The sequence below is a fragment of the Rissa tridactyla genome, chromosome 7, assembly GCF_028500815.1.
Source record: "Rissa tridactyla isolate bRisTri1 chromosome 7, bRisTri1.patW.cur.20221130, whole genome shotgun sequence".
Lineage (NCBI taxonomy): Eukaryota > Metazoa > Chordata > Aves > Charadriiformes > Laridae > Rissa > Rissa tridactyla.
In genome coordinates this window covers 48,370,145-48,388,383 of record NC_071472.1, presented here as the reverse complement: position 1 = coordinate 48,388,383, position 18,239 = coordinate 48,370,145, and the positions used below count along the sequence as shown (strand labels likewise).

At 45.5% G+C, this 18,239-nt stretch overlaps 2 protein-coding genes across 7 annotated transcripts in view; one reads left to right on the top strand and one right to left on the bottom strand.

Annotated features, from left to right (window-relative positions):
- NLK (nemo like kinase) overlaps window positions 1-14,848 on the top strand; it is a 67,343-nt gene extending 52,495 nt beyond the window's left edge. Inside the window, exons 8-11 of one of the 6 annotated variants that reach the window (XR_008467681.1) lie at window positions 3,353-3,439; window positions 5,176-5,374; window positions 13,523-13,667; window positions 14,192-14,328. Coding sequence is in view for 5 of the 6 variants with exons in the window: in XM_054208737.1 (XP_054064712.1) it covers window positions 3,353-3,439; window positions 5,176-5,374; window positions 7,009-7,102; window positions 7,625-7,679 (435 nt within the window). In the remaining variant the exon portion in view is untranslated. Of the gene's footprint in view, window positions 1-3,352; window positions 3,440-5,175; window positions 5,375-7,008; window positions 7,109-7,580; window positions 9,353-13,522; window positions 13,668-14,191 lie in introns of those variants that run through there. The other 5 variants (XM_054208741.1, XM_054208737.1, XM_054208740.1 and 2 more) reach the window with 5 other exon arrangements.
- A 1,155-nt stretch (window positions 14,849-16,003) lies between these two features.
- IFT20 (intraflagellar transport 20) lies at window positions 16,004-18,165 on the bottom strand. The gene is made up of 4 exons (XM_054208746.1): window positions 17,891-18,165; window positions 17,451-17,536; window positions 16,524-16,627; window positions 16,004-16,443 (listed from the first exon to the last, which is right to left on the bottom strand). Exons 1-4 carry the CDS (start codon window positions 18,015-18,017, stop codon window positions 16,362-16,364), a joined length of 399 nt encoding a protein of 132 aa, XP_054064721.1. The 5' UTR covers window positions 18,018-18,165; the 3' UTR covers window positions 16,004-16,361.
- Window positions 18,166-18,239: the final 74 nt, after the last annotated feature.

Genomic DNA, 18,239 nt, shown 5'->3' with positions numbered 1-18,239 from the left:
TAAGCACATAGTCCTGCGCTTTCAAGGTTTGAGGTGTTTAAAAAAAAAAAAGTTTGTAGTGATTGAAGCTGGGAGAAACAAATCCATGGTACTTTCTATATATAAAAATATAACAGTATACAAATATATCCAGATACTTTATAGAATACATTCATTTTAAATTCTGATAATTTGATAATCGCTTGACATTTCCAAAGTGCAGTAGTTGTGCTCTTGGTAGTAGTAAGCAAGAACTCTGGAATGTATTTATTAGCCTCGTTCAGTTTGTTAAAGGAGGATGTTGAATCAAGAATTGAAATGGGCCCAAGGGTGTCTCCTGATTCTCCAGTCACAGTGCCAAGCCACTGAAACGCCGTGTCTCTTGACCGCGGAATGACGGGAATACTAACAAGCAAGTGGGGTGAAATGGTATAAAAGGTTTCCATACAGATTTAATGTCCTAGAGCCACTCGGTCATAGGAAATACGCTATAGGCAGTTAGTCCTGTGTCTGTTGAGGAAAACACCATTGGTTTTTCATGGAGTGCCCCAGAAGTGGAACAGTCTCTGGAGTTGTGGGCTCGGCTGCAACCTGGAAATAGGGGGTTATGGTGCATCGAGTTGACTTCTTTAATGATATTTCTCTGTTTTCAATTTCAAGCACACTTCATGTTCAAATGCAAATTCCTGGCTTTTCATCTTTTAAAATGGAGGGTTTGCTGGTTATAAATAGCTGACTGTTACCAGTTTCTTAATTAGATTAATAGGGAGAGAAAACCAAGTTAGAAACTGATGATTACTTTGTCGCACAAACTATTTTTAATCCATGTAGGTGAGCATAGTAGGAGTTAAGGGGTAAAGCGTTTTGCTGCTTTATGTAAAAATAGAGTAATGCATGAAGTTTCTGATTTAAGAAAACCCATCCCACCGTGTGTTGGCATAATGAAAATTTACATACTATGTAGACTTCTTTGTCAGTTTTGCATTTAAAGATTTTACTTCAAACTAAAGTTGAGTGAATTGATGAAGTTGCTTAACTGGCAGCCCTCGGAGGAGCGTCTCCTCCCACGGACGCCGTGGTTCGGGCTCCGCCGCAGTCCCATGCTGTCCCGCTGCCACAAGGCAAATGTGCTGGAGATCATCCCCTCCCCGCCGTGGTCCTCGCACCCTCAGCTGCGGCAGAGAGAGATCCGGCATGATGCACCTTACTTGCTAGAGGACCTCACCATTCCATGATAATCACATCTTACAGAAATTCAGCTTTCACCAATTTCTTCTGCCCTTGCGAGTACTCTTCAGGACTGTTCCTGATCTCTAGCTGTGCGCTTGATTGCAGTTTGCTGAGAAAATGCTGTCTCCAAAAACTGTGTATAACCAGATGCTCAGAGAATGGTGCAGACAAGGGGCGTAAGCGTAGCAAAAAAAGTGCATCCTTCATTTGTACTGGATGCAAGAGCTTCTGTAAGTAATGAATATAATCATATTTTTCTGCCCCAGTATCTGGATGAAACCTACTTAATCACAGTGTTTGGATGACAGTGCTTTTTGTGTAGATGGTACCTATTCGTTAGAAAAATCATATGAAGTTACCAAATATTATAGTTTTATATTCTATAGACTGCACTTAGAAACTAAGCCTGAGTAGTGCTTAGTGCTGTATTTGGTAGTTCAGGGTTAACTTACAAGGATGTCACTGTGGAGGTGTAATTTTTTTATATGCTGGCAAATTTACAGCAACTAAATAACTTATATTACTTCTAAATGGGTAGAAGCAACAGATGCCTGTCAAATACTAACATTGCATCCCAGTTAAAGTCTGTGTAGAGTTAATGCGCTACTGGAAATGCTGTGGATCCGTACGAATGAGATACAAGGTCTAAGTTGGCTAGTGAATATCGTCCCATAAATAGGCTAGCTAGCTTCCAATTGATTTGTGATATTGTAGGCAGAACGTTGTAGTCATTTCTGTCAGCCGGCTAGTATGTTCTTCCCCCCTCTCAGCAGTAATTAATCCCCGCGCTGGTGAAGCACTCTGTAGCGTTCCTCCTGCCCTCCCGGCTCTCCCCAGCGCCTGCCTTCACTGGCTAATATGAATGTGGTTTGAATTTTCACGGGAACAATACAAAGGGGGGTGTGTGTGGCTGCACGTGTATGTGAATGGTTTATTTCCTTAAAAAATAAAAATAAAAATTTTAAGAGTGTTGGCCTTGGAAGTAACGCACTCCATAGCAGGAATCCCCTTTGCAGCAGTGCCTGGCCTATTATCTGCGGGGCCCGGTTGTTCTTTGCTTGGGGGTTTTGGTTTCTTTTTTCAATAGGTTTGTGGTTTTGCTTTCTTCCAAGTGTGAAAATTGAGACTTCCTTTCCCCCCGTCTTACTCCTTTTTGGTGTATTTTTTCCCCCTTTGCTTTAGAGGAGTAACTCTCCACTTGTTTCGCAACACTTCATTGACTTTGACTGTAGTGCATTCTACTGCCATTCTCGAAGCTAAATAAGAACAGGAATCACGTCAATTAAGCAGGAAAATATTTTACTTGATTTTGGAAACTGGCATTGTTGTGGCTTTGAAAAAAAAAAAAATCTTTGAAATTCATTCCAGAGAGCCTAGGATATAGCTAATGCTTTAAAATGAATGGCATCTAACATTGATATTATTGTTGATTATTTTATTTTCATTTTGGGCCCCTTCAGGCAATGCTTCTTCCCACGGGTTGGGGATGTGGGGGCAGGGGTTGTCTTCGCGTTTTGCTGCCCTCGTGTTAACACGGAGGGAGGCGCAGAGCGGTTTGTGGGCCCGAGCAGAGGGGAACCGCGCCACCGCCAGCTGCGGGTGCTTCCAGCTCCTGATGCCCACGCGGCTCCTGTCCGACAGCACCCGCCGCGTCCCGGCCCTGCTCCCCCGCCTCTTTATCCCCTGTAAAACACTGTACGCCTGAAGGTCATTTTAATTGTACTAGATGTCACTGTCGGTTAGATATGGATCGCCTGGGTAAGGAAAAGCAAAATAATCCATAATTTGGCAGTGATTGAGATCAGAAAAATGAAATACTGGAAATGATGTGGTTAATCAGCCCCCTGAGCAGCGACAGCTTAAAGTGGCTTCTATATAGAAAAATAAATAAATAAAATATAGGTTTGTCCAGGGGTTACGTCTGAACTAAGGAAGAAAATAACCATTTAGATCTCAGTTACAATTGCCGAGTTTTGTAATAGTGATTACAGTCTCGTTGGAAAGCGTTAGGTCGTGCTTGTCCTTTTCAACAAGAGGTTTGTCCTTGGTAACTATCAAATGCCGCGTGTTGTAACGGCCTTTTCTCGCTGACGGATCTGACAGGAGACCTCTCCGCACTCTTCTCTCTCCTGTTTCCCTGCAGCCATCCCTCCCTGTCCTGTACACGCTCTCCAGTCAAGCTACGCATGAAGCAGTTCATCTCCTTTGCAGAATGTTGGTCTTTGATCCAGTAAGTGTGATTTTAAATTATTTCTAATACTTTTTTGTTTTAACAGTTTTTGTTGGCTGCTACTTAAATGAATATTTTAGGTAAAGGACTGCTTCAGCCGATTCTCTTCTGCATTGCATTTCAGTACTTTTGGGTCTGTAAAAGGCATAAAAGTATCATCTTATAATTGCTCAATTAATTTCGCCCTGGAACGGGGGTTTCGCATTTAAAATCTAGTGGTCTTTTGAAGAAAGCTACGATGGAGTGAGAAAGAAGAGGGTGTTGGTGAATCATGCCATCTTTTCCCAGCTAGGTGTAGGTAGCAGAACATCAGATACTTTGATGCAGTTCTAATTAGAGACGCGTGGGTGTTCCTGGTCTTGCGACACACAGAAAATTCCTTCTGCATCCACACAGTCACACACAGGATCTTTTTTCCACTGAGCATCTGTTTTTCTAATAAAAATTTGCTGCTGTAGATTTTGGATTTCATCTCTTGGGCTTACTATACAGAATCGTCACTAGACAAGCTGGTACCTGAATCGATGGTCTTGGTTATTTCATCTTTCCAGGAAAACCCCTAACATTTCAAATGAAAAACAGACAAATTGACTGTACTGCAAAGGGGGAAGCTTGTAATTGAGTATTCAGAAGGCAGTACCTTTTGATTTTATTTTTTTTAAATCTTAAGATGACTTTATTAAACAAAAAAATGGAAGTGTTAAATTATAACTTCCATGTAAACAACTTATTTTCTTTCCTTTCTGACTCCCTTAACGCTCAGAATACTGTTATTCCCAAATCACATTTAAATAAGTTTGTGTTTGGGTTTTGTTTTTAAGAATCAGGACAGTCCTTTAGAACAGGTGATTGTAATTTCATCTAAAAAATACGCTGGGAATTGGGAGAGTTGAGTTCTACTCCAAGCTTTGCCACTGCTTTTGCTCTTCGAGCAAGTAACTTTTGTTGTGTTTGTGTTTTGGTTTGGTTTTGAATTCACCTTCAACAACGGATTTCATTACACCTTGAATTTGTGGTAGCACTTCTGTCTGCAGCCCTTTAGAAGCAGATAGTCTTCTCCTTTGTCGAGGGGCTGGTGCTGGACACCTAGAGACCGAGTCCTGCACTTGGGCTGTGCCCAGAAACCTCTTAGTAGGTGGCAGTGAGCTGCAGGATTTAACCCCTCGCTCCACCACCTGCCCTGCACCTTCACCACGGGTTCTCTGAAACCTGGCATGTAAAGTACTTCTCGGCACTCCAGATGCCATATCCCGCATTATGCTGGTAGCCGGGGTGCTTCAATTTGTCTTTTACTTGGAATACCTACTCAAGGACACATTACAATGTTTTGCAGAGTATGGACCTACAGAATGCCGTATTTGTTAACATTAAATTCCTTGGGCTTATTTTGATTCGTTGTAGGAGTCGTAATTTTAAGGTTACCTGGAGAAAGTAATTATTGAAAAATATATTTCTAAAAATCGTATTAGCAGCATTTTCTATCATTAGCTATAGCACAGAAAGGTCAGTGTGATTTTAGCAACGCTGCTTGTTTTTAAGTAAAATCTTCCCCCTAGTGGCAGCGTTTGCAGATCTACGTTTTCTGACCTGAACTAATCCTTTAACATGATTAGGTGTTTATTAAAAAATTTAGAATTAATTGATGAGTAAGTATTCCTTAGACTGTTTCAATACCTCTGAAAATATCCTAATTCTTTTTTTTTATTTATTTTATTTTCCTTAAATGCAATATTCAGTCCAAAAGAATATCTGCTAAGGATGCCTTAGCTCACCCATATCTTGACGAAGGGCGGTTGCGATACCACACTTGTATGTGTAAATGTTGTTTCTCCACATCTACTGGAAGAGTTTATACGAGTGATTTTGAACCCATCACTAATCCCAAATTCGATGACACTTTTGAAAAGAACCTCAGTTCTGTTCGGCAGGTGAAAGGTGAGTAGTAATTAACCTTTGCTTCTGCATTTCTCTTCCTGCCCCATCCTTTGGCAGTCTGTCCTTGGAGTGTGCCGTCTGGGTGCGCGCGCTAACCCAGGTGGGGTTTGCTTTTGGGTGTTTTTCCATGGCAGATACTGGCAATCATTTCTTTTCACTCAAAGAGCAGGATTGCTTGTAAGCGTTCTGTCCTAACACATGATCACACGCGTTAGCTGACGTGCAGAAGTCTGTTGGTTTCCCACCGTCACAGCCACCTTCCCCGCTGTCGCCGCTCCCCAGTCGCTGCTGTTCCCCGCTGGGGCGCGGGGTGTTTTCCCCAGCTCTCCTGCAGAAAGGGGGCACCTCCCCAAGGGCTGGAGCTGGGAGCCTCATAGTTCTCCTGCCACACTCTGCTGGCGCGGGAGGGCCATGCCGAGGGCCGGGGCAGCAGCCGCTGTCATGGTGTCCCCGCTGGTGCCACGCGCGGCTCCGGCAGAGGCTGCGCTCAGGCTGGTGACGTTCTGTCACCGCTGCTGGGAGAGAAGCTACTGCTGCAGATGGCTACTACATACCGGCAGTCGCTTTGTGGCACTCGAGGTTTGAAGTCTGATCCCATCACAGCAAATAAGCCCTGAAACACTTTGTTTCTTCTGCAATCGATAGGCTCCAGTCGGCAAGGCAGGTCCTTCCTGAGCGCCGTCCAGAGCCGGGCACAGGGCAGGGGTTGGGTCTCTTTGGTGGCAGCTCGAATAATTCAGGAGGAAGAGAGGGGGCAGAAGTGTGTTACCTTGGGACAAAAATACTCCGTGATGTTGCCATGATAACGGGACTTATTGCGGATATATCCTGAACTTGTAACTCGGAAATTTACAATTATAGTTCCTACAAGTTCACGTGGCATTGTTTTCTTTTTATCCTGTTACTCTTTCCATTTCCCTCCTCTCTTTCCAGAGCTGCACCTGCTCTGCTGCCTGCTCTGAAATCTCCTGTTCTAGAAGCTAAAGCTGCCTTTATGGTTTGCTGGCAGCGGGGCAGGTCCTGGCACGTGGGCCCTGACGGACCCCCCTGGAGCTGGGGAGCTCCGGCCGGTGCCAAACCTCCTGGCTCTGCTTTTCGGGGAGGCGTGTGTGTGCGCACGTGTGTTTGGGAAGAGGTTTGGTCTGGCAGCTGTACACACAGTTCCTCTTTCCTTATGAAAATTTACTTTTTTGCTTTAATCACTCAAGCGGCAGTTTTGTGCTTGGTGGCGGTGACCGAGTCCATGGATCAAACTGGACCAACACAACTGTGTTCTCGGTGTTTGCAGACCAAGTCCAAGTTGAGAATTCTTTGCTTTTCAAAAAGTTATACCCCAAAATTGGGATTTAATCTCTAACTGGTTATCATCAGTTCAGCGTTGTAGCAGGGACTGGGGTTTTATTTTATACACAGTTATTTCAGCGTGCGTGGAAGAGTTCTGTGTGAGCCCATGCTCTGAGGTGTGGCGTCGGGTGAGATTTAGGTGAGATTTGGGGAAGCTGTGGAGTTCTTTTGTCCTTACTAAAATGTCCTTTCAGTAGAGGAAGCTGTATTGTCCTCCAGTCTACGTTGCATTTCACCGAAACAGAAAGTATTAATGCTATGGTGGTTTTTCTTTTTCCTCCTGTGTACAGAAATAATTCATCAGTTCATTTTGGAACAGCAGAAAGGAAACAGAGTGCCTCTCTGCATCAACCCGCAGTCTGCTGCTTTTAAGAGCTTTATTAGGTAACTGTATGTAATCACATCTGATACTAATTCACATTTATTCGTAGTACGGAATTCACACATCCAAAATGTTTTTATGTTTTAAATGTCTGAGAGTAGGAAAGGCCCATAGAGAACTTCTGCGAAAAATACCTTAAGGACATGTATGGTCACATTTTAAAAATACTTTTATGAATTCTTCTAGAATTTAAGTAAAACATGGAAAAGTTTCAAGTAATATTTTAGCCTCAGACTAAAAATTAGAACTGAAAGATTGACAAGCTGAATTCTGATTGTAGAATTGCGCTGTAAAAACATTAAAATTAATGACGGATAGATGAATGATCGTTAAGAAAATAAGTAGATAAAGCACAGCGAAGTATTTGTTGTCTGTTGTTAGCTGTTGGTCTCGGGGTGTTTTGGTTGGCTTTTGGTGGGGTTTTTTGTTTTCCTTGAAACGTTTGCTTTCTGGTCGAGCGTTAACTTTCTCGTCTATTAGCTGCTGCAAATGAACACTGATTTTCTGTGTCACCCGCATTCTAGTTCCACGGTTGCTCAACCGTCCGAGATGCCGCCATCTCCTCTGGTTTGGGAGTGAAGTGGAGGATAATGTACTACTGAGATGTAACGTAGCTTTCCACTGGAGTCTGGGATTTGCAATTCTGGAGGTTAATCATGCTTGTACTGTAATTTTACTAATGAAGTTTTAAATTAACAACCACTACTTGTACAATATGAATAATATTTAGAAATGTACTAGACTTTTAATCTTGTAAAGTGGTTGTGCTTTTAGAAGAAAATATTTTACCCAGAGTTGCACGTGTTTTATGAATTCTAGTGCAGCTGTGATGGCTCAGCTCAGAACAAACAGAATTGAACCAAATTTGGGGAGGTTTTTTCTTTTTTTTCTTTTTTCCTTTTTTTTCTTTTTTTTTATTGAAGTGAGATTGTACAAAAAGATAGACATACATTTTGATATTGAGCCATTCCTGAAGATTTTGGGTTTTCTAAAACTAAGGAATACAGAAAACTTGACTGCGACCAATCCTGAAGTCACGTCAGATGCCGGCGACCACAGAAGTGGCCGCGACACCTGATGGTCAAACCCTATAAATAGCTTCTCACTAGAGCTGTGATGGTGATGTGTGCTGTTCTCAAATCAGATGTTGTGAGTAGAGAGAATGAGTTTGTGACTAGGAGAGACTAAACTTCTGTTTCCTTACCCGGTATAAATATATATATATATTTAATCTATTTTTATTAGAAGTTTTTCTGCTCTTTCTTACATAAAACCCCCCAGCATGCATCTTCTATGTGTGTAAATAATTCCATTTATGGGCTAATTTCAGAGGTCCCCGACATCATTGCTGTATAGAGAGAAACTAGCTTGCACATTTTAGGTCTGTGAAATTTTGTGAGAACTTTTTCCTGCACTGGACAGTTGAGAGAAAAAAAAAAAAATGAAAAGGAAAAAAAAAAAAAGCACATAGGGAATTATGTTAATTGTGTTCGTGTCTTTAGGCGAAGCTGTGGAAGTCTTGAAATGTCACAGTAGTAAATAACTTTTATTACTTTTTGGCTAATTCTTTTTCTGTTGGAACACTGAATTCTGTGCATATGTATATATGAACACAAATTGAAGGCCTCTACCTCCTGGAGTATACAACTTGGTTTGTTTACCTCCACATGATTTTTTTTTTTTTTTTTAAGTTCAGTGTGGAGACTTGAAACTTGAATGTCCCTTCCAACTTTTATATTTAAAACAAGACTAGAAAATTGAAGACTGTTTTTCACCTGTACAAAGAAATCCTAAAGGGTGGTCTTAAAATTTGAGCATTGGTCTGGAGGAAAACCGTGGTGTTTGTTATGGACAATTAACTGTTAAAGTTATTGTAAGTTATCTGTATTTAGCAGAGTATTTTCAACAAGAGTGATCTGAGCTGAAATTGGAGACTATTAGTAAGTTATGTTTGGAAGTTTTAACTTCAATGAAGTAATTATTTGCTGTGAAAGAGACAAACATTGAATAACTGAACAAAGATGGTGCAATATCTTTGTTTTTTATGAGGCTCCTGAGAATAAAACCAACTGAAGCATTTCAATTCACTTGAATGAGAAACGTGTTTAATTAAAAGAGCCCGAGAAGACACTGGTATGAAAGGTAAAATCTCAGAGGTTGGTCAGTTAATGTGGCACACTTGCTGGTCACTTTGTAAAATGTAGATTTGAAGTACAGTGGTGAAAACATTAAATGTGACATTTGAAAAAGAAGTGGTGGTGGTATCGTTATTTCCTGTCTCATCTCCCACCTTTATTTAAGAATAAGTTGTTACAATCTCGATTGAGTACTGTCTGAAAGAATAGAAGTAAAAAGAGTTTATGACGCCTTGGTTTGGGCGTGGTTTTGATTTGTACGCCCACATGCAGAAAAACACACACACACACACACACATATACGTATAGATGCATATCTATGCGCATATACATGAATTCTCAAACAAAATATTCATTTACTCCTTAAGCTTGATCCTGGATAAAGGCAAAACTTGCTGATTAAATCAAAACAAGCAATTGAGTTGCACTTTACTGGGAGGTTGAAAGACATCCGGGCAAGGATGGATTTTACTTAATTTGCAAAGTTCGTATCGTTTTTTTCAGCACAAAGGCGGTCGTTGTTTTCTGTAGTCCTAATGCAAAGAATCCAACGGGCAGTGGCGTTGCGGAATACGGCTGAAAACGCTCATGTTTTATGAGTGTGACCTTTTTAAAGATCAAACAAATTGAAAGATACGGTTCAAGCCTCAGGAGAAATAAACTGATGGACCCTCGGAGCAGGTGCTCCCTTCCCAGGGCTGGCGCAGGTTCTGGCTCCTGTCCCTGCCTCTTCAGACCTCTTCCGAGAAGCTTCTGTGCTGCTATGAGGGAAATTTTAACACGTTTTGGAGCCGGTGATGGTGGTGTCATTATCGCTTCATGGTTGCCTGTTGCTGACACCGTTGCCATGAATTCGCTGCTGTTTTTACTTACGCTGCTCGTTAGATGCTCCGTCGGTGTAAGCCTGCGGTGCGACGGGCCCTTCGCTCAGGCAGGAACCCAGTGGTGCAGGCGGCAGCGGAACCCTGGGCATCGGGGTGCTTTTTGGAGGGAGTTGCTAGAGGTCCATGGGTTCATCTCGTTCATGAACACAGAATAAAATGTCTTTTGGACATTCCCCTTTCAGGGTGTCTTCATATGAGTGTGGGCAAAGCGCTGCGCAGAGTGAGTAATGACAAATGGCACAAATGCGTAACAAAAATTGTGTGTGCAAATGTATGTAAAAACCTCGTACGGTCATGTTTTCTGTAGCCTCCACTGCGTTTTACATGTTTGATGTAACTCAGTTCCAATGGAAGTGAGACCTCTTAAGAGCCGCCTTTGGCAAAGACGGTTCCGTGTGTGAAGTGGACGCCCTGGTGCGCGCACGGAGAGCGAGCTCCGCGCCAGCGCAGCGGGAGCTGGTTTCTGTCCCAGTGGGGTTAAACTCTGGCTTGTGGTTTTCAGAGTTGCATTTTAATCAGTTTAAAGCTTTGTTGATACCAATGTCAAACGAATTACAGATTGTAATCATAAGTTTTAAGCTCTCTAAATACAGCTTCTGCATCTCCTTTTATTAATTGTGCCTTGAGAAGAGTACAGAAGTAGTGAGTGCAAAGAATAACTTCAAAATTATTCACAAATTGTCAAAGGAACGTGCAACTATTTGGAGGCCCGATCTCGGTGTGTACATCTTGAAGGTGATGCAAAGGAGCTAAACAACGTCTGCTGGGGGAAAGTAGTTGCCAAACCCCCTTTCTGATGTGCAGTGAAATACCACTGACTGATTCAAATCAACTCACTTACGAAAGTCGGGAAGAGCTTTTCTCCTTCAGCCAGTTTAATATTGGCGTATTTGGGACTTTGCGATTTGAGCTGCTGGGAGCGTACGAATGCTCGCCAGACCAAAGAGCTGGGCTTAATATTTACTGGGTCACAATTTTTCTAATCATCTTTTTTACCCTGTATTTGTTTTAGTAACGGAATATCTTGAGATCCTTGAACTGTTTGTGCTTTGTAACTTTTAAAAATGCTTCTGTCAAGCACAGCTTGAGCGGAAGTCCTGTTCACTGTACTTCTGTACCCCTGCTCAGGTATGGCTGCTTTAACACTGTTTGTGACGTTGATGGAGGGGGGAGACTGGGGTCCCAGCAGATGATGGCTATAAAATCTGCCTGTACCCCTGGGGCAGCTTCTGTGCTCAATAAAGGATGGCATCAGCCCCGCGGATCACCTGCTTCGGCTCTGACTTGTGGGGGACGCGGTCCAAGCCCGGGGGGGCGAAACCTTGGGGGGGGAGGGGGGGGGGAGGCGTTAGTGGCGTCGAGAAACTGTTTTTTCCCCAGCTCGACCCTAGATGGAACGTTTAGAGGAAAAGACAAAAAGCCACCTTTAAATGCCGTAGCTTTGCAATGTGTCGAGGAAAGCCCAGCACAGGAGGAACTTAACTGGCGCGGCGTCCTTTTTCCCAGCTCCCGCCCTTGGCCGAAATGAGTGAAATTGGGAAAAACTATGGAAAAAGGCGGGGGGGGGGGGGGGGCGGAGCACGGTCCGGGGGCGGCTGCGCCTGAGCGGAACGGGGCGGGCGGGGCCCGGGGGCTGCTCTGAGCCCGGCCCCGACCCTCCTCCCCCCCTTCCTCCCCATCCTCCTCCTCCTCCTCCCGCGGCCGTGTCCCGCCGGGGCGTGGCGGGGGCGGTGGGCGTGGCCCCGGGGCGATGGGCGTGGCCGGGGCGCGTGGCGGCGCGCGGGCGGGCGCGGCGATGGCGGCGGCTCCGCGCTGGCGGGAGCGGCTCTTCGCGCTCTATTTCCTCTCGCACATCCCCATCACGCTGCTCATCGACCTCCAGCCGCTGCTGCCCGCCGGCCTCCACCCGCCCGCCGTGAGTAGCCGCCGGGGACGGGAGCGGGGCCGGGCCGGGTCGGGTCGGGGGGCGCCTGCGGGGCCGCGAGGGTCTGCGGGGCCTTTCGCTTGGCGTAGCGGGGCCGGGGGCGTTTTGTACCGAATCCAGCGTGTGGAGGCGTAAGGGGGAGGGAAAACCGCAGTAAATTCCCTAAAGTGAGATAGTTTTTAAAAATAACTCGGTCCTTGGCTTTCCACACGATGACTAATATTTTTAGTCAAGTCATTCATTGGGGAAGGACGAGAAACGCGACTGTCCTGGGCGCGCTCCGCGGCTGTGACTGACGGCGTTAGACCCGCAGCTCGGGGGCGCGGGGGCCGCCCCGCCGGCTGGCCGCTGACGCGCCCGCGGTGCCGGGGGGCGGGCGGGCGGTAACCCCCCCCCGGAGCGGCGCCGGGCGCGTTTCGCAGGCAGCGGGGAGCGAACCGGCAGAGCGAGCCCCGGCTGCGCGGGCGCGGACCCGCCGGGTGCGGGCCCCGCGGTGCCGGCCCGGACGCGGCCGTCGCTGTCAGGGTCGCGCCGGGAGCCCGGTTTCGGCTCGTTCTCCTGCCAAAAACGCCAAGGGAATCGTTACGGCTGCAAAAGCAGGGACACCGGCAACCGCGTTTATTAGCAAAAATCTCTGGTGTGCTGGGTTTTGAATAAACTTATACAAGACAATAAACGTAATAAAGTCAATTAAAATAATAGCTGGATAGCAGATAATCAGTTTGGCTCTCGTCACCAGGGTGAGATCGGCCATAACCTCCTATCCAAGCTTTACAATTAGCGAATTTGATTTCTGCCATTAGAATTGCCTATAGAGTTACTCCATTACAGAAACCATTTTTCGTTAATAGTTAACCAGCAAATCTCAATACATATCTCTGCGTTCAAAGTCCAACCTAAAGCTGTGCTGGAATTTACGTTTCTGTCATGGAAACTAATGGCAAGTCGCTAAGACGAGATCCCTGCACCCTACACCACCCTGTACCCTGCACCCAGCCGCCGGAGCCAGGACCCTCAGCCCCACGGATGCGCTTCCCGAGGGAGCGCAGGCCTGGCTCCTCCTGCCCGCTGGGACTGCAAGGGCCTACAAGTGTTTGCCCACCTCAGCGGACAGTAGGACAGTCAGAAAAAGGATCTTTTTTGTGGTTTGGGTTTTTCCTGGTAGGAAATGACACTTCAGGAATAGCAACTTTTTGGAAAGCAACAGCACTTAATGCTATAGTAATCCTAAAAATGCCCGGAACGCAAATTGAATAGATGCTTGATGCGGGGGGGTTCATGGTTTTGAAGACTTGGGAACTGTAATCCCTACTGAAACCGAATCGTGGTACGGAGCCTTGTGTACCGGGACGAGATCGCTTGGTTTTCCCTCTGCACTGATGGTCCCATCTGGCCGCCAGAGCAGGGTCAGGGTCACAGTTTTTCCCGCTGCGGCTGATGTTCAGTGCATTAATCTGTTGTTTCGTTCTTTTTCTCAAGCTGACAGAACTGTTGCAGTGGTACGCAGCCTCCTTTAGAGACCCCATGATGCTCCAGCCCCCGGAGTGGTTTAAGGCATTTATATATTGCGAAGCTTTCTTACAAATGCCTTTCTTCCCTGTTGCAGTCTACGCCTTCTTCAAAGGTTGGTATGACACAGGTGTAAGCGTATGTCCTGTCCAGCGCTTCTGCCTAACACTTGCCTCCTGTGCCACAGAGAAAGTTTATTTATCAGTCTCAAGCAGTTACAGGGCTGTATGACGCGGGGTGGAGCTGTGCTGTTCTCACGGCAAGTTTTAGCTGAGAAAGCAGCACAGAATAAGGCCTGTCAGAAACAAAACCTGGCACCGTAGGCCCTTTTCTGCTGCAGCCATTTATAGGTAACCAGCATCAACGTTTGACACGGGGCACGCTTCCAAGGTAGATAAAGCTCTGGGTCAGGCCTGTGTCCTCACTTTGTTACTTTCACAATCGCACCATCATTGTAAATTTCCATAAAGGTAGATCCTTTTCCTGGGTTGCTACTAGTATTTATGGGTTTTTCTACTACCTATTTAATACGGCTTACCCTGTCAGAGATAGCGCAGTTAATGTTCTATTCGTTTAAAAGCCACCGAATTCTGCTTGTTTCAAATACTTGAATATTGTTTCCTTTTTGCTTCTGTACAGGTGGCTGCAAATGGATACGGACTCCTGCCATTATCTACTCCACCCACGTAGTGACAACTCTGTTTGCCATCCTGGCACATATCCTGTTCCACGATTTCTCCAAGTCTGAGCACGTGGGACCTCGGACGCAACGCGAGCGCCTAATTCTGCTCTCGATATACGCGCCGTACTTGCTGATACCACTTCTCATTCTCTTCACCATGCTCTTCCACCCCCATTACAGCCACGTGGAGAAAAGGAAAAGGAAGTAGCCGGCTCTGAAGCACAACGCTTGTTCTGGGTTTGATTCAGGGCCTGCGCTGCCGGAGTCTGGGACAAACACCTGCCTCGGGCTCTGACCGGAGCGTCTGGCTCCTGCAAGATAAATTGGAATTGGTTTGAGTTTGCGGCTCTCCTTCAATCAGAAATTGCTCTGGCAGATGCCGGTACCCGCAATTCCACCTGGTTTCTGGGCGCGCGCCGGGGGAGGGACCTCGCTCCTCTCCCGCTGCCGGTTGTGCCCACCGTCCGGAATGGGAACACAAACTGCCAACCACTTGATGTGTAACTGCATCACGGGGGGGGGGAAACTGCAGCTGAGACTTTTCTTTCACATTCCCTTTTTCCAAGATGACTATTAGAAAACCACTGAATAAAAAAAAAAATTGTCTTCCAAAAGCATATTCTGCAAAATCCATAACCGATGATACACAGCTTTGCAAAGCCATGCTTTTGAAGCATTTCAAATCCTATAATTCTTAACTTCCTCGCCACTTCCTGTAAAATTTCGCCTTCCTTTGCTCTGCTTCAGTTTTGATTAATTGCAAATGTCTGATCAGTGATAAATGTGCCAAAAATCTGGATTTCTGAATGCTTAAAGTGAACTTTGTCTGACAACGAGTCATCCTTCCTAGAGGATTTCAAAGTACTTCAGGAATTGTAAACAAGGATTTGTAAATTTCTCTCTTCTGTGAAATCACTTCCAGTATGGAAATAAATAACTAAACGCATTAAACTGCATTTAATCTTTTTAAGGGAATGACTAAAAGGAACTTAGAACGACAAGGAGATAGTTCACGCAGTAAATAGATGCATACGTTACAGTGAATACAACCCCCTACTGATAGAAATTCTGGGGTGGTTGGGGTTCGGGTTTGTTGGGTTTTGTTTGTTTGTTTTTTTTTTTTTTAATTCTCAATCTGATCTGCACGAATCAAACTTGGGCACCTGTGTAACAGTACAGGTCACTGAGGTGGCTTTTCGGTCTCTGCCTGTATATTTCAAGACCTCCCTGGTATAAAACACGAGCCTTCCGCAGGCTTCGAAAAGGCCACATTTCCATGTTTGGTTGCCTCCAGACAGACATAAAACGCATCTATTTGCACTTCAACATGAGGCTTGATTTTTAGATCACAGGCATTCAGTTTGTAAATGTCACATTCATATTTATAGTTTATACACGCTGCTGGTGTCACCGTGCGCTTCGGATGGTTTGTCTCTCCGGGCTGCAGTTCTATTGCTAATAATGGCTGTGGAAGAACGTGACACTAATATTACTGCCTGTAGGGACATACCTCAGGCACAGGTTAGTGTTCTTAATGCTGCCATATCTTCTGCTTTTTTGTCTTCTCTTGATGATAAATTTCTGGGGTTTTTTTTTTTCCTTTTATCTCCATACAAAAAAAATAATGTGGTCAGTATTGATAAAAGTTGCTGCTGATTGCGTTTTGTGTCTTTACAGACGTGAAAAATACCACATACAGGAAAATCATTATGAGTGTCCAGGCAGTTGTGAACTCTTAGGCTCAAAAATAACACAGCAGAAGCAACTACTTCAGGTATATCCAGAAAGTCTGAAAACAATAATTTATTTCCCAATTTCTTTGAAAGAGCTGTACAATTCAAAAAGTGAGATACATAACATAGCAACAGTAGTATTAATTCAACTATAAGTTGAATTAGAACTACTGACTGTACAAAACTTTTATAAAATCAAAGGATAGAACAGTCTTTACATCTGTTAGAAAGCCCTCCTTATTGCCACTTTTAGCGTAATTCACACTGAATTAAAAGACGCTTCCCATTGGTACAAACCATCTATTCATTCATACACAGTGAAAAATTGCATATTTTTGAAATTCTCAAGATTCTGGAATGGTCAAGTTTACAAGTTAGTTTATCTCAAAATCCTCTATTTCTGAAAAATGAATTGGTCAATGAATTCGTTCTGGTCTGCTTCAATTTTACACAGGGTCTCGTACTCTATTCGGTATCTGAAAGAAAAACCAAACAGTTACCAGCTGCACCCAGCCCGCGTCAGATGGTTTAGCACAACGTTCACTGGTCAACTTACCTTTCCAGCTGCATCTTTTTCTCGGCTATTAAAGCCTGAAGCTGCTGTTCCTGAGCTTCTCTTTGCTTTGCTATAGACTTCAGCAAATTCCGTGCGCCAATGGCCTGTCAAAACAGGACGGTCAGGGATGTGGTTGCATTGGGATTTTTTATTTTTCCTAACCCCTTTCCCTGCTAGCGGGTCAACTTTGAAGCGTTTCAGCCACACTCACAATAAAGGAGGGTGACATCTGAATAGTGAACAGTTGGTAGAACAGGCAAACGGCCCCTGTGGAGGCTGGGCAGATTAAGGCATTTGACACTCAAGGAACAGAAGTCACTGACTCCTCTGGAAATACGGACTGATCACTGGTCACTGCTCATACAGACTGACAAGCTCTGGTTACAATTTCTTCCCCAGAACAAATAAGGGGAAAAGTAGTTATCTACAATTGTGCTAGACATTAATTTCTATTTCCACAATAAACGTGGCAAAACCCCACAGCACCTGGTGACACATAGAAATAAAGGAAATTTCAAAGGCAGTTATAGAGCTATTTACTGATCTGGTCTTTAGGTAGCCTTCCTTCTCCTCCTCCTCCTCCCAGAGCCTCTCCTGCCTCTTGAGGACAAAGCTCTGCTAGCAACGGTGTGATTAAAAAATACATGCTCTATCTATGTGCAAATATATAGATAAGCAGGAGCAGTAGGATTGTTAAATGCAGGAGTAATGCAATACGGAGTGCGCCTATAGAAGTCTTCTAGATGTTAATATCATTTAAAAAGCCCATGCTTTCATATTGCAGACAGACAAATATTAACTACCATGGAAATGCCTGTATGAGACCGAAAGATGCTTGTGCTGTAAAAGGTGGCAGGGAGAGATCTGGTTTTTCATGCGCAGTACAGAGTGGAGTACATGACAAGCCAGTAGCTAATTGCACAGTACCTTCATCTTCTCACTTTCAGCAGCTTTTGCCAGTTGATCAACAAGTTCAATTAAGCTACCCACTATTTTTTGAAATTCTACTATTTCTGCAAAAAAAAAAAAAAAGGCGTCAAGTAATATTCAAAACACCCCTAAAGACGACCAATGCTTCTACTACACGCTGTAATTTTTAGATGAGGTTTATATTTTTAGAGTACATTTTAAGATTTCCGGCGGTGTTAGGTAGGCTATGAAGGGGGGATGAAGAGAGAAAAGCCCTTAAGCGTCCACGGGAGTCAAACAGCCCTTTGCACCCCTGCCTGCCCCCCGGCCCTCCCCGAGGAGCGCTCGGCCAGGCCGGCAGCTGCGGCCCCGATGCCCGGCCGGGTCCCTCTCCTCAGGGGTCGCGGGCAGGCACCGGTCGGGCTGCGGGGGCGGCGGGAGCGCGGGGGGGGACTCACTGTCGAGGAAGGCCCTGCACTCCTCGCGGAGCTGAGCCGTCTGCTGCGCCGCCTCGGGCTCCAGGACGCGCAGCTTGTTCAGCTCGTCGAAGTGCAGGCCCGCCGCGCCCAGCGCCGCCTGCGCCATGGCGGGGGCAAGGGGGGGCAGCGGCGGCGCCGACGGGAGCGGGACGCCTCTCCTCACCGCGGGCTGGGCCCTCCCGCCGCTCCAGGGAACCCCTCACCTCACGGCGACAAACCCGCCCCGCTGCCACGGCGACAGGCCGCGCCCGCCGCGGGGCACGCTGGGAGCCGTAGTGCTGGCGGCGCCGCGGGGCACGCTGGGAGCCGTAGTGCCGGCGGCGGGAAA